This window comes from Geospiza fortis, unplaced genomic scaffold (assembly GCF_000277835.1).
Source record: "Geospiza fortis unplaced genomic scaffold, GeoFor_1.0 scaffold1683, whole genome shotgun sequence".
Taxonomy (NCBI): Eukaryota; Metazoa; Chordata; class Aves; order Passeriformes; family Thraupidae; genus Geospiza; species Geospiza fortis.
Window position 1 is genome coordinate 47,210 of NW_005054665.1, and position 15,870 is coordinate 63,079.

The window sequence follows — 15,870 nt, forward strand, 5'->3', positions numbered from 1 at the left end:
ACCAGCATCTTCCACTGCACAACCTCCCAGTGAGGCCTTTGGACCAAGCAAGACTCTACTGAGCAAGGCTGAACGTCCCCTGCCATGAGCAGGAGTGAACACTTGTCCAACTTACTCAACTCTGCTCACTCCAGGGGCTCTTCAGAGCTCTCTGCATGTCCTGTCTGCTTCTTCCATCTGTGTTTCTGCTCCAAATCACTGTTACCTGAGTCAATCTCTACTGTGATTGGTGCTCCTGTGGAATAAATGCTAATAAATCTTTGCTTCTCTCTCATGCAACCAGAAAGCTGTGTCTAGTCCAAGTTTCTTTAGCAGAGATTTTTGTTTGAATCAGTTATAAAGATCAAGTTCTACCTGTGGAGTACACAATGATGTATCAGATTATTCATAAGACCCAAAGTTTTCAGTGACATATTCACCACTTGAGACTCACTGGGCAAAACTTTGCAGTCTGCACTGTCAGGAACAATGCTCTGTTGAGGGAAAACTCAGTCAAAACCCTTCTGCTATTGATTTCCATTAGGAACAAGAGGGTGGGTTTAAGGAACTGACTACTCCCTATAAAACCTCTTGAAAATATGAGCTCTGTTGGGAATTTCACTTGAAAATAACCCAGAGGGTTATTTGTATACTATGTATATTTGTATATTATGTTGTATTTTACACAACACCTGCTCACAGATACATCCTTTCTCCTGCACACCTCTCCCCTCACCTGCTTAAGTCCAAGCAGAACAATCACTCTACGAGTCTTTCTCTCTCACTTTTACAACCACGAGATTTGTTTTTTCCCTCTGAGGAAGGCATCACTCATGGGAGAACGTTGGGAAACCCAGACTGAGTGGGAGACCGTGGGAACAGGAATCCCAAACTCCTGAGTTCCAGGCAGATCTGTGCCAGTGATTCACAGTGTTGCCTTATGCCGGGCTCTCAGCCATGAATTACTACTGGAAAACAAACAAAAAAAAAATCTGATTTTTTTTCCTGACCAGTGTCCCTCTGGGGGCTGGAGGAACCAGCTCACCAGCATGAAGGACTCCTGCACACACAAGGATGGGCTGATGCACCTGGCCAGACATCACAGTGATGGTGGGGATTGCTTGTCAGGATACCCTCAGCTCCCAGCTGTTGCAAAATCACCTTCTTCATTTTTAACTCCTTGCAGCATCACACCACACTTGTCTCTGTTTTGCTACCTGTACCCTGAGCCTGCTATCTCCAATTGCTCTGCTCATTTTCCACCTCTGGCAGGTGGTGACAGCTATTTCTCAGACCTGTCTGTTCAGGGTACTCAACTTTCAGCCCAAATTAAGGAATACTCCGAATTCAGGAGCCCTGCTTCTCATACCTCCCCTAGGAGCCTGCCAAGTTAACCTCAAAAATGTTCCTGCTCAGTGCCTGCTTCCTGGCTGTCCCATGGTGATTTACAGTTCTCTGGCTTCACAGTGACACTCAGGAGGCTGTTGGGGTGCTTGGATAAGATTTACTCAGAGGAGCAGCCTGTCCATGCTGGACTTCACTGCCCTCTGCCACTGTGGTACCACTGACACCTCTTGCTCCTGTCCTTTCCAAAACTATAACTTACCTGTAGTATTTTTCTGCTTGTTATCAGGCATCTCTGCATTTAACCCTGCAGAAGAAATTCTCCTGAACTGACCCCTGGGGAAGCAAAGTAGAAACTGGGATTTGGAACGTGGGAAGGGCAGTGAGGCAGCTCAGGGGCTGAGAACCCAGTGCTGAGCACAGACACGTACCAGGGTGCAGCATGTTGCAATACTCAGTGCACTTCTGCTGCTGATTTAAATGCTTATTTTGTTATGTTATAATCAGTAAAAATTTCTGAGCCATAAGGATAAATAATATACTATTACTTTTGCTACTCAGCATTGATTGTACTGTCTTTTCCTTATCTAAAATCTGTGGCTTTCTTAACAAGATGTTTTTGTAATGTTTATACATTTAATGAGTTTGCATCTTCTACAACGTAAATCAGCTTCATAATATGGTTTATTGCATTCTATGGTATGTGACAAAATAAATACAAACCACCAATAAGCTCAAAAAACCCCCTAGTTAATCATGGCATTAGCACTCATTACAGACAAAAAGGAGACTAAAATGAGATGGTTTCTTACCAGACCCCAGAAGACAAAGCCAATTTTAAGGATTCTTTCCTTTTTTACATTTTGGATTACATAATCTGCACCTGAGTTATCACTGGCACTTGCTTACTGAGAAAACAGGCTTACATGGAGGAACAGGGCTGGAAAACTCAAACCATTGCAAAGCAGGAGTAAAAAATACAAACACTGTAGTGTCAGGTGTCAAAGCTTAGGGTAGGCTCAAAGTGGGGCAGCAGCAATACTGAGGAGTGAGGAGAACTTTGCACTTTTTATTTGCATGCATCTCATTAGTCATTAATCAGCATAATAAGCTTTAATTTTATGAGCACAAAGTGTTGCAATTCGGATACTTATCTGGTGCTCCTATTAGTGCTCTGAGAAGATAATTGTGGTACGTGTTGGGACAAGATCTTCAGAGCAACCTTAGGCAAAAAGCAATGTGCACACACTCCTGTGTGTTTGGCTTCAGAGCTCCCAAGCAATCCATGTGTCCATTTGAAAGCACAGATGTAATTTCCAAATTGCCTGTGTGTATATTGTGCTGATGTCTCTTTTGTTGAGCATTGATTGTCAGCCTTGTTAGTTGCCAAATGCTCCCCAGGCCATCTTCATGGGCTGCACAATGAGTTCAGCATTGCCGAATGCTCCCCAGGCCATCTTCATGGGCTGCACAATCAGGTCAGCAGGTACATGGTGTCACAGGGCTGTGGGGGAAGGCAGAGCCCACCTGGGCTGTCCCTGAGTGTGTAAATCCCCTGCAGAGCTCAGCCCAGCAGGACCTTCCTCCCTTGCTATGCTGCAAGGAGAGCAGATGCCATGGATGTCCTCCTTCCCCACCCCACATGAGCAGAAAGTGCCACAGCAGTGCCACTCTCCATGTGCCATCTCACAGGACCCTGAACTGAGCAGAGCCAGCCAGATGTGGGTGCCCACAGCTCTGGGGGGCTCCGAGGCTGCACAGCCCAAATGGACTGAGGTACCTGAACCTCAGAGAGAGGCAGGAACCTCGGCAGGTGTTCTGACCATGCTCTCCAGCTGTTCTGTTTTGGTACCAGCAAAAGGAATTATTCCAATCTAATTCCTTCACCCTGCAGGAGAATGGGGAAATACAGTGGGACCACTCTGATTGTGGCTCAGAAAGTGCTAGAAACACTGACAGCTGACAGGAGGGAATTAGCAGCCTGCAAAGTGTCCCCAGCTGTGGGGCACACACCTCCTGACCCACAGCTCTCACAGCTACATGGCAAAGCCCACGTGGGCAATTTTAGGATCTGTTCTTCTCATCAGCCTCCTTGCACGGAGGGTCCAGGTTATCCTGCACAAAAGGTTGTGTTGGGAGAGTGCTGGAAGTTTTAAACGTCACAAACAAGCCCACTGCTGCTTTAGGGGTTCTTGTTTGCTTTGCTGGGTCTAATCTAAATTTCTTCAGAAATGACAATCTAGTGATTTCACTAGAACATTCTGAGCTGAAGCAAAAATGAGGAGTGAGTGCCACTCAAACCCTCTCTTCTTACAAAAATTTCTGGTAAGAATGATGGGAAGAGGTCATTAAATAGATGAAAAGAAACTCTGGTAGCTGCCTGAGGCAGCAGAATGACATTGAATTAAGGGGAAATGTTTCCATTTTTCAGCACACAGGTACAAAAGGGAGAACACATTTTCTCCAGGTCTGTTTGGAATGCAGCAGCTCCAGCCTGTTGGAGAAGTGTCCCAGCTCTGCAGCATGGGCTGCTCCCAGGGTTTGTCATCACTCTGGTGATTGGAAGTCACTTTGATATGGATCACAGAGGCCTGATTAAAAAGAGAATAACAACAGAGTGAGAGTGAAGGAACACAGCTGGGCTGAGCCTGAGCAGAGGCTGTGCACTCAGAACATTCCACTGTGCATCACATATGGGAAATAGATGAGAGATGGTAATAAACCTGATGGTTCCTTTTTAGGTAATTCTACAAATTTACATCATCCATATAATATATTAGTGAAAAGCATGAGAGAAAAAAAATCTTCAAAGGCTCTTCTAATGAGCTCAGAAATGAAAAATTCATTCTGTCCACAGAACAGATCTTCTCTTGTTTACAAGTATTTGCACAGTCAAATATTTAATAATCAAAAAGTGTTTAACAATCAGCCACAAGGGAATTCAGTGTGTGCAACTTTACAGGAGGATGAAGGATTCATAGTTCACCTGTATTTTTCAGGCACTTCAGTGTCCTGCTCCAGAGGGACACACAGTGACTGTGACAGAAACCAAACATGCCAAGGGCAGTTCTCAGCTCCAGGAATACACAGGAATATGGCCCAGCCTCATGGCCAGCAGGGTTCCTGTAAACCAAGGTGTTCCACACCAAGGTGGAACTACTAACAAAAATGAAACAGCAGCAGTGCTAAAGACAAAACAAGAGCACCCTATGAGCTTGTGACTTAAAAATTACCTTAGATCTATAGGCAAAATCTGTGATTTATGATCCTCTTTTGCATACAAAGAGTGGTAACGACACAATGTTAAAATGAAATGTCAAGGTGAGTGAAAGTTCTCCCCCCTTAGTGGTTTGAATCCTTCTTTCCTTTCATTGTTGTTATTTTTAAAGTATTTTCCAAGCCTGCAATAAGACTTGCCCTTATCAGAAGAACTCTTCCATATGGACAAATCCCTGCTGTGAACAGCTAAATATGGAAAAAGACACCAGTAAATAAAATAGGAAAAAATGTGAGTTGTCAGAAGATAAATAACAGATTAAGATATTATTTTGGCAATTTTTTTACTCTTTCTTTAATCATTCTGGGGAATTTTGCATTTGCTATCACTAACAAACCCACAGATCTTCTATCTTGGCTGTGAAAAGCATGTCTAAGGAATATCCCTGGAATCACTGATGGGAATTTGAACATGATAATCAATTTTACTCACCACAGCAGAGTTTGTGACAAAGGGTCCCACTGAGCAAAGCAGCATTACCCAGACCCAGAGGCAAAACAGCACAAAAAAAGAAAAACCATTTTGCCTGTAGCAAACTCCCTCTTTCTGCACCAATAACAGACTGTGCTAAAGCCCAAAAACTGTTTATGCTGCTCAGGTGTCACTACCAGCCTACAGATGAGAATCAGGAGAAATTATTCCATCACCAAAGTGCTCGGAATCTTTCATCATCCTTCAGCCATTGAGAGATCAAATAGCAAGATAAAATCAGGAGGTTTTGAAAGCAATTGCATAAGCAGCAATAGAGCAATGCTGGCACAGACATGGCAGGACAAAGGATGCGGTCAGGAAATGTTAAATAATCCTGAATTTACAATCAACATCCCACCAAGGCAGCTTTTGGAAAGCAAGGACTGTGCTGCATTGTCATCTCCAAGAGGTCTTGGCTGGGAGAAGGAGAGCAGAGCACAAATGGCAGTTCCTTGGGCGAGCCCTCTGCTCCTGCACCTGAGGTTCAGGGAGATTGCTGCATTTCATAACTCCCTACAGCCATTAAAGGCTCCATAACCCCACAGAGAGGAGGGCAGGCGATGAAGACATTTCAGACAGAACAGAACTGTCACTGGGAAACTGTGCACATTCTCCTGGGCAAAATGGGGACAGTTTGGGTCCATAGCAAGACACAAATGCTGGTGTTGTGCTGTTATTTGCACATCTGCCTTCAGACACTCAGCTTTAGCATCCAACCTACCTAATGAGGATGGAAACTCTTCCATCCAGGGTCAGCTTCTGGGCAACACTGAAGAGTGGGGTCATTTCTTTTGTGGTCTCAACAGTCTGATTTCTACTGATTTGTGTGAAAAGTCTTTCAGATTTTCTCTCAAGATGCTATTTTAATCTCAAGGATTTTTGCTTTAAGAACAGTAGATATAATTACTTTATCACCTACAATATATGACACATTAACAATAGAGTGAGCTGCTTTATATTAAATGATAAAAAGTCTTCCCACACACTAGTTTTTAAATCATTGTCTGAAATAAAACAACTTCTAATTGGGATACAAATGACATTATAATACAATTAACACCTCCTTGATCTTCATTCATTTTAGATCAACAGTGCTTTGATGAAAAGAATTCAGGATTATTTTTCTTTTTGAATTCTAGGACTTGGCTGGTTGTGAGCTGCCCTAGCGCTTTCTTCACAAAGGAAGGATTTTGATTTTTAAACAAGAATCCCTTTGCATTGTTTGAAATAGCCTGTTCATATTAAATAAGATGTTCTCTAAGTGCTGGCAGGGATACACGAGTACAATCTTCACAGACAAGTCACACAATCCTATTAATAAAACTCTTGCACTACCACGTATGGTGAGAAATGGAACATAAGCTGTGTAGAAAATCTGAAATGCACAAATTGGAAAGAACAAAAGAGAACAAACAACAATCTTCAGCAATAGCAGCTACAAAATCTTAGCAAGGAAGTACCTATTCCAGAAACCATTAAATGAAAATAATATGTCACCTAAAAGAAGTGAGATGTTCAACCTTAACCAAGCCTCAGAAGCCCAGCTGTGGGCTGGATTGCCTGAGATATCTGCACAAAAATACTGTTCAGCAAATTATTCTTGGCACAAACAAGAAGTTTGGTAAATGCCCTGGGAGAAGGAAACACCCTGATGGTGACACCCAGTGTCAAATGCATAAATACAGAGAGCTGGGGATGAACACTCGCAGTCCTGAAGCTTATCAGGTTCTGCAGCTAAATTTGGGGTTGCGGTTTGACTCTTGCCTGCTGTCACCATGAGCTGTGGCACCAAATCTTCGAGCAGTACCATCAGAATTAGCAGTGGAGGAGGAGGAGGTGGTGGTGGTGGTGGAAGATGCAGTGGTGGAGGTGGTGGAGGGGGTAGGTCTGGTGGATACTCCTCGATGTCCTCAAGAAAATACACCTCTTCTGGAGGCAGCGGGGGCTTTTCTGGGAGAAGCTTTGGTGGAGGAGGCTCCAGGAGCAGCTATGGGGGGGGCTTTAGCAGTGGCAGCTGTGGCAGGATCAGCCGCAGTAGCTATGGGGGCAGAATGAGTGGTGGTAGTTATGGAGGAGGAATGAGCTGTGGAAGCATGGGAGGAGGACTTGGATCAGGAGGGGGTGGGTTTGGGGGAATGGGAGGTGGTTATGGAGGTGGTGGATACAGTGGAGGTGGATTTAGTGGCTTTGGGGGTAGTGGTGGCTTTGGTGGTGGTGGCAGCTTTGGAGGAGGCAGTTTTGGTGGCATGGGCTTTGGGGAGGATTCTGGCTTGCTCTCCACAAATGAGAAGCTGACCATGCAGAACCTCAATGATCGCCTGGCGTCCTACATGGATAAAGTGCGACGCTTGGAGGAGGAAAACTCCCAACTTGAGCAGCTGATCAGGGAGTGGTACAAAAGCCAAGCTCCCTCTCAGAGCAAGGATTACAGCCAATATTACAGGACAATTGAAGAGCTGCAAAACCAGGTATGATGTACTTTGATCAACTTAGAACAGGTTCCTATTGGAACAGCGCTTTCCTCATGCAGCACAAGGCCCCCGCTTGGGGTGATATTCCCCTTCCTGGGATTTAGTCAGGAAGCAGAGTGGTGTGGGGACTAGCTGCTGTCTGTGTGCTCTGCCACATGTGTATTTGGTGCAGGAAGCATTGCTGGGTGCAGTGGCAGATCAGCACCAGTGCCCCATCACATGGCCTGTGCCATGCTCCCTTCAGTGCTGGGCTGCTGCTCGCTCGTTCTTCACTCTTGAAGAGCAGACTTCATCCTTGCTTGTGTCGTGCTATTATTGCCATTTAATTGGATGTTTTTGTGAATATACAGGATGAGCCAGCATGTGCAGTTAGTGTCATTCCAGACCTCAGCCATTTAACAGCCATGTATCTCTTGTGTGAACATGGTTGTTCTCAAAAGTAATGGAAATTCTGCTTTCTCACTGTTTTTTGTTGGTTGGGTTGGGGTTTTTTGTTTGTTTGCTTGTTGCTTTTTTGAATATAAGTAGTTAATTTGGTTATTCTTTCCAACAAGGTATTTTTAATGGATATTTAACAGTAAAGGCACTTTCTTTTATCTGGAAGCAATAAACTCATCTCTCTCAATAGCTCCTGCAGCTCTAGTCAGGCTTGAAGGCTTGACATTGCCATAAATGCCTTCTGCAAGGTGTTTGTGCACAGGTGTTCCTTGTCTCTGACACCAGACTGAAAAGACAACTGACTGAATAACACTTGCCCTCTCCATTTCAGATTGTTGGTGCCAATGTGGACCTCAACAGGATGCTTCTTGACATGGACAACACCAGGATGACTGTGGATGACTTCAGACTGAAGTGAGTCACTCCCTTCCTGGTACCATCCACTTTGCCTCCCTTTATCCCCTCTAGTTTCTATTGCCAATTAATCTTTGTAGAAGCTGGAGACTTTTGGCTACAATCACTGGATAGAGAATTGTTGGGAGAAGCATTCTGAGAAGGATTGCTTTGGGTTTTCATTATTATTTTTCTCCAGACAAGTTCTTAAAGAGACACATTTAAGGGACTCCTAAGTTTCTCCATCCTTGCATGTAGATTTATAAGCATAATCCTCATGGTATAAATCTCACAGAGAGAAACTGGGCTGAAATCAAACACAGCTATTTGAGATAGAAAGAGAAGGGGTCCTTTCTTCTAGGAATTGACCAGAGATGTAAGATGGGAACTGTCCATAACTGAGATACCAAAGAAAGAGGTCTGGCAGCACTTTTACTCTCTTTCTTGTCTGTCATTCAGGTATGAGACAGAATACACCCTCCACCAGAGTGTGGCAAGTGATATCAATGGATTACGCCCACTTTTGGATCAACTGACTCTGTCCAGATCTGACTTGGAGACACAGTTTGAGTCCCTGAAGGAGGAACTGATCTTCCTGAAGAAGAACCACGAAGAGGTAAGTTTCTTCACACTTCAATAATTGAAGGCAACTCAATTAATTTCCCCTCGCTTTTTCCACCAGCAGCAACCAGGTTTTGGCCACTGGTTTTGATCACCCAACTTGACACAAGCCAGCTTTGATGTTGAGGAGTGTGCAGAGGGCATAGCTGCCCACAGCTGGTGTCATGAAACACCAGGTCAACACATGAAACTAGGGGGATGAATGGCTTTCAGTACAAGCTACAGTTTGCTTGTTGAACTCATGGAAGGAAAATTGGATAGACTATATGGAGAAGTCAAAAGAAAGCATTTTTACTCTCTCCAATGAGATTTCCCACTGAGAAGAAAAGATTCCCACAAAGAGTACACTGCATAGAATTCCTTACAACCCTGTGGAGGCAGTGCCAGGGTCACCATGCATGCAGTGCCTGGCTGTGAGCACTGGAGCCTTGGGAATATCAGAATTGTTCCATGGCCAGGGCAGACAAAGCCCTTTTGCTGGTGTCAGGAGCTGTGTGAGGATCCATGTCCTTTTCCTTCCCTTTATTTGAACTGATGCCATTCCTCCTTACCTTCACCCTTTGAGAACCTCATGGGGTTTTTGTGATTTTTTTTCAGGAAATGAGAGGACTGCAAGGCCAGTCTGGTGGAGATGTCAATGTGGAGGTCAATGCTACTCCTGGCATTAACTTAATGGAAAAATTGAATGAAATGCGCTGCGAGTACGAGAGGCTCATTGAGAACAACAGGAAGGAGGTGGAGAGCTGGTATGAAACCAAGGTAAAGCACAGGCAGGCTTGGGTAATTAAATCCTTCATAAAGTACTGGACCTGTTTACAGCTGGTGAAAGGCAACTTATCATGTCTTATTTAAGGGACAATAGCTTTCAATTACTTTAGACAGTTTCTTACAATAGGTCGGTCCTGGAATATCAGTTATGTGGTAAAACAAGTAGAGCCTCTGTGTTCCAGCAGCCAGTGAATTACCAGGGTGTTGGCAGAGTGGTTTGAGGGAAATAAACAGTCTGCATGGAATCTTCATTATTATTAATCTATTTCCTGATGTTTTTATGCTAACCCCACAATGTTTTCTAATTATAAAAAATGCCTCAATTTTGGATGTCAATTTTTCAGATGGAAGAAGTTAATCAACAAGTCCACTCCAGTGGCCAGGAGATACAATCAAGCAACCAGCAGATCTCTGAGCTGAGGCGTGAATATCAGAGTCTGGAAATTGAGCTGCAGTCACAGCTCAGCATGGTAAGGAAAGACATTTGCTTTACCTGTAACACCGTCTGTATGTGAGAAGAAGAGCTACAGCCAGCAAGTAATCCATCAAAGGAGAATGGGATATTGGATTAGTTACCTTTAATGATACACTTTTTTCTGAGAATTTGTGAAGATCTGTTTTCCCACATAAATAAATTAAAACCACCACATTCCCATAACCACTGCATTTTGTTTTCCCTTCGCAGATAGACTCTCTGCAGTCCAACCTGGATGACACAGAACGTCGTTACAACCTGCAGCTGCAGCAGATCCAGGGCATGATCGGGCCCCTGGAGGAGGAGCTGGCCAGCATCCGCTGTGAGATGGAGAGCCAGAACGAGGAGTACAAGATGCTCCTGGGCATCAAGACCCGCCTGGAGCAGGAGATCCAGCAGTACAGGGCACTCCTGGAGGAGGGACAGCAGGATCTTGTGTACGTACTGATAGAACACCAACTGCTGGTCAATCACCAGCAGGAAATGTAACAGGGGAGATTTGCAAAAGGGATTTTGTACTGAAATGAGGCTGATGCAGCTGTCTTGGCCAATGGCCTCCCAGGTGTGAGATAGTTCATTCTGTTCAGAATGTAACTCAAGCGAAGAAAAATTAATGCAGAAATTTGTTGAATTTGCAGGCAACCCCAACAAGAGAAGAGATGAGAATCTTGACTCCATGTTTCAGAAGGCAGATTTATTATTTTATGACATATATTACATTGAAAGAAAATTATATACTAAAACTATACTAAAAGAATAGAAGAAAGGATTTCATCAGAAGGCTAGCAAGGAATAGAAAGGAATGGAATGATGATAAAATCTTGTGACTGACAAGAGAGTCCAAGACAGCTGGACTTTGTCTGGCCATTAAAAACAACCACATGAGACCAATCACAGATGCACCTGTTGCATTTCACAGCAGCAGATAGTTATTGTTTACATTTCATTTTTGAGGCCTCTCAACTTCTCAGGAGAAAAAGATCCTAGCAAAAGGATTTTTCTTAAAATATGTCCGTGACATTAACTCTGAACTATCAGTTTGGGGCTGGACAAGGAGACCCATGTAAGAGAGCCTGGTTCTGTTTGTTAAGCAAATGTAAATATTCTGTAAAACTATAAAGGCAACATGTTGTAAATGTGTATTGCAAGGAATCCCTAGGCAGAATGTGGGAAAAGGAAAAGCTCTTGCTTTTCAAGTTGAAGTTGACAGAGGGGATAATTTTTGGCAATGCCTCAGTTGTTTTGCTGTGCAGTGCTGGGTTCTAACCAGCAGTACAGCCCAGAGAGGTGCTGGCTCCTGGGCAGCAGATGCAGCTCAATGGCTTTTGGATGACAAAGTGCTGTTGACTAATTATTTTTTTCCCTTCTTTTTCTCTCTTTGCAGAATCCCAGCAGGAGGAATGGGAGGAGGCATAGGAGGAGGCATGGGAGGTGGTAGAATTGGAGGTGGTGGTTATTCTGGAGGAGGAAGAGGAGGAGGTGGTGGCATGAGTGGTGGATATGGAGGTGGTGGCAGCGGAATGGGAGGAGGAAGTTGTGGAGGAGGAATGGGAGGAGGAAGTAGTGGAGGAGGAATTGGAGGAGGAAGTGGAGGAATGGGAGGTGGAAGTGGAGGAATGGGAGGTGGAAGCGGTGGTGGATGCATTGGAGGAGGAGGAGGAGGAAGAACCTCAGGAGGCATCAGCAGTTCCCACTCCTACTCTTCATCTTCCCAGTCCCAGTCCTGCAGGAGTGGCGGTGAAAGCCAAGGTGAGAACTCTGGTGTGGGCATTGTGTTCTCTCAGTCACTACATTAGTCACATCCTGACTAATTTATGCACTAATTTATACCAACATACTCTTCCAGAGGCAAACAGTACTGAGGGTAAACTAAAATTTCTGGGAAGTATTAGATTTACTGTTACTAACAATTCTTTCCTCTTTGTGTGCAAAGGATCAACTCCACTTCCAGAGCACACAGCCCATTTCTATTCCATTCTGTAGGTGGTATCAGCTGATCTTGTAGTTTAACCTCAGCTGGCTTTTTTCCATCTGTCTCATTCTTTGAAGAATCTCATAAATCCTGCAGCCTTTGTGCCATGCTGGAGTTTTCCTTTTTGCTTTTGGAATGCTTATGGCCACTCCCACATAATCCTACTGTCTGGGGGATACTGGTAACTCAGACATTCAGTGCCAGGACTGATGAAGTTCATACTTGTTTTGTCTCTAACCAGGATACGGAAGAAAATCTTTTGACTAAGAATTTACATCAAGGATCCTCCAGCACAAGACCTTTCAAAAAGAAACTGGCCCAAATCCGCTGCATTCCCCACACTCCCAAGGAAAGATGATCCTCTGAACAGTTCCTGGGAGGTGCAGATGCCACCTCTCCCCCTGCCCTGCATGCTCTGTGCTGCTTCTGCCCACAAAGCTCTGCAGCTTTGGTCACTGGCATTCAAACTGCTGCTTTACAGATCCAACCTGTTTGGTACTCAGGTTGCTCTGAATCAAGAAAATGTCTCTAATAAAATTTGATTTCTGTCTGATGCAACCAGAATCCTGTATGGGGTTTTTCTTTCCTTCTATAGGTGTAAACACTTAGAAAACACAAAGTCATGCCAAGACACATCTCCAGGTAGAGAGGTTGATGATACACTCCAGTAGTTGATAACAAAATTTAGAGTTAAAACACAATTTCTGAGCAGTAGGGGCAGATCAGAATCTTCTTGGGCTATGCCTTTGTTTTTTAATAATGTGTCAGAGATTCCTGGGAGCTGAGTTCTGAGACCCAGCAGATGAATATCAACCTTAAAGGGGCTGCAGAACCTCAGTGCTCAATGGCTCTAATGGTGCTGGTAGCACATGAGTGTCCACAAAGGAACACTAATGATTACAGAGCTGTGGTTGTAAAATGAAACCAATGTTTCAATTCACAAAACCTTGATGGGTGCTCCTTGGTTTAACCTGGAAATGCACAGATAAGGGATCTTGTTTTGAAATGATAAGAAGTGAAAGGGAAATATAATTTACAGGAACTTTACAAAGTTCATTTCCATAAAATGTTAATATTGACAGCAATTGCCTTTGACCTCTGAGCAATTTAGTACATGTAAAAGGGCCTGGAATGTTCACTTCTGTAATAGCTACCAGTATATCCCAGCATCTGAGGGGCCAAAATTCAAGTGAGGCTGCCAAGGGGAGGGTACATCTCACCTGCACACAACCTTGCAGGCTGAGCTGCAGGTGCAGGGCTGCACACAAGGGAGGGGCCTCTGGGGCTGAGTTGAGAGTGAAACAAAATGTGAATTCCACAGAAGAGGAGCAGCACTGCTGAGTAACACAACAGATGCACATAAGTATGGATTGGGAGAACAGATACAAAACTGATTTCCAGAAATACACGTCACACTGCCATCTCAGCACTTGGAAACCATTCAGGGAAACAGAAACTCTTGACTTACACCAAGCCAAAGTGTGCTGGCATTGTGCTGGCAGGAACGAGCCTTTGCAGGCTTGTTAAACAGAGTTTGTGCTGCATAAATGCTGCCAAGGACACACAACAGGAACAGTGAGATTCTAGAAATGCTCATTTCTCTTTCTTTGGTTTAGAAACTTGGACTACACACACCAGCCATAAAGAGCCATGGTGTTCATGATAGATGGTTTGAGGATTAAGAATTGTGTGTATTTCAGAGCCCTCTAAGGGAGGGAATTGCATTGTCACCTCCTACCGGTGCAGGGAGAGGGAAAGGGACCTGCACTGATGTCAGTCCATGCTTTAAACTAACCTTGGAAGAGTATTTATTTCCCTAACTCATTACTTTGCTGCCCAATAGGCACTAAGTGCTACACACCTTACAGTGAAGTCCAGAAGGGGTTAAAACAGAATGAAGACAGCAGCTACTGAGAGACCCAGGTGGAAAGAAGGATTTCCAAGATCATTTTACATCCATAAGGCACAGTATTGGGTTTGTGTGGCAAGGTTTGGGTAGGAGGGGATACAGGGAGACTTCTGAGAAGAAATCTGGTAAGAAGCTGCCAGAAGCTCCCCCCATGCTCAATGGAGGCAGTGCCAGCCCAGGACAGCCCCAGTGCCAGCCAGGGCAGGGCCCCTCAGCGATGGTGGCAGCACCTCGGGGTAACAGAGCTACCAAGGGTGAACAAACATGCACAACTGCAGCCAGAGAGAGGGGTGGGCTTATTTCTTCTTCTGTAATATGGAACCTCTTCCTGAAACACCTCTAGGTTGAATCCATTCTCCCTCTCTGTGGATAAGCTGATTTTGATGTGGCAATTCACAGCAGGTCCCACCAGCTCCTTGTGCTTCCTCTGCACAGCCCAGTGACTCCTCTGTAGAACTGCAATGCTGATATTTAATGCAGAGCTGGAAATCTGAAAATTTGTTTCTGTTCAAGGCTTTTCTCAGTTTCACAGGAGCTTGATTAGTAAAGATGGAAAAAGCAGCTCACTGCCATTCCCTATTGCACGGGCAGTGGAAAAAAGTACACAAAGATTTCTGACTCTCTGTTGGGTGGTGCAAGGTATTCTGTCGTGGTTGCAAAACACCCTTCACTGTAATGAGCTCAGGTAATGATGATATTTTTTCAGATCTAATCTTTGGCTGTTTTAATCAAACTTATTTTTTCACTGTATTATATAATTCAAGGATGTATTCTGAGAAATTACTATTTAAATATCTTCAGTCATGAAAAAATGCAAAATAAATAGTTTAAAATATTTCTCCTCTCAATTTCCTCTGAGTCCATTTAAAATCGTTACAATAAAATTAGGAGCTCTTTGATATGAAGATTTAATATCTTTTCCCTTGCACAATGTTACTTTCATGGCTGTTACACAGAGTTTTCTTCAAAAAGAAAAAAGACTGTGATCCACATGCTGCATGTTCAGAGAAAGCTGAATGCCAGCAGGACCTTATTCAACACGGAGTGAAAAATTTGGAGTCAAGTCTTCTTCTGTAACAGTCATGGGAATGTAGTCGTCAAAATTTTTATTTTAGTGCATTAAAGTAGATTCCTATAAAGCTGATGAAATTTGAAAAAAATCAATGAATGAAGAGTCCCTTGGAGGCTGCTGGTGTTATGAATCATGTCTGTAATCTCAGGTGGAAGACTAAAGCTGAGCTACTGAGCTTCAAAGCATAAAAAGTAATGGCCACAGACAAAGAAGCAGAAGCTTCATTAGCTGCCGTTACCAGCGCGATATTGCCAGATTAACAGAAACTGAGACATACGACATTGTTCAACAAAGTATCCAACAAGGAGCCACCCACATTAAATTATAGTGCAGCTAGATGTGAATCAACTAAGACATATTTGCACTGAATGGTAATGCCTTTTACTTACCTCAGACAAAATTCCTCTTAGCACATCATTTTTGGCATGAGCACTATGGCTGGCAAACCCCATGGGAAGCTGGACTGCCTGGCAGGTGACACCCACCTGGGCAGGTATAAATAGCCACCAGCAAGGACAGCCCGCTGCACTTTGATTTCCTAAATCTCGCTGTGCACAGCTTTGCACCTGGGGCTGACTATCTGATCCCTTCACCATGAGCTGCAGCATCAAGAGAACGTCCAGCACCTCGTACAGGAGCGGAGGAGGAGGTGGCGGTGCCTGCGGGGGCAGCAGCGGCCG

General features: G+C 44.1%; 1 protein-coding gene across 3 annotated transcripts in view; it reads left to right on the forward strand.

Annotated features, from left to right (window-relative positions):
• The first annotated feature begins 6,776 nt into the window (after positions 1 to 6,776).
• Positions 6,777 to 15,870, forward strand: part of LOC102040072 (keratin, type I cytoskeletal 9-like) — a 12,442-nt gene continuing 3,348 nt past the window's right edge. Inside the window, exons 1-9 of one of the 3 annotated variants that reach the window (XM_014311132.2) lie at positions 6,777 to 7,539; positions 8,312 to 8,394; positions 8,833 to 8,989; positions 9,592 to 9,753; positions 10,107 to 10,232; positions 10,448 to 10,674; positions 11,622 to 11,743; positions 11,780 to 11,986; positions 12,451 to 12,610. In XM_014311132.2, coding sequence (XP_014166607.1) covers positions 6,847 to 7,539; positions 8,312 to 8,394; positions 8,833 to 8,989; positions 9,592 to 9,753; positions 10,107 to 10,232; positions 10,448 to 10,674; positions 11,622 to 11,743; positions 11,780 to 11,986; positions 12,451 to 12,476 — 1,803 coding nt within the window. In that variant the 5' untranslated portion in view covers positions 6,777 to 6,846 and the 3' untranslated portion in view covers positions 12,477 to 12,610. Of the gene's footprint in view, positions 7,540 to 8,311; positions 8,395 to 8,832; positions 8,990 to 9,591; positions 9,754 to 10,106; positions 10,233 to 10,447; positions 10,675 to 11,621; positions 11,987 to 12,450; positions 12,611 to 15,870 lie in introns of those variants that run through there. The other 2 variants (XM_031065004.1, XM_031065003.1) reach the window with 2 other exon arrangements.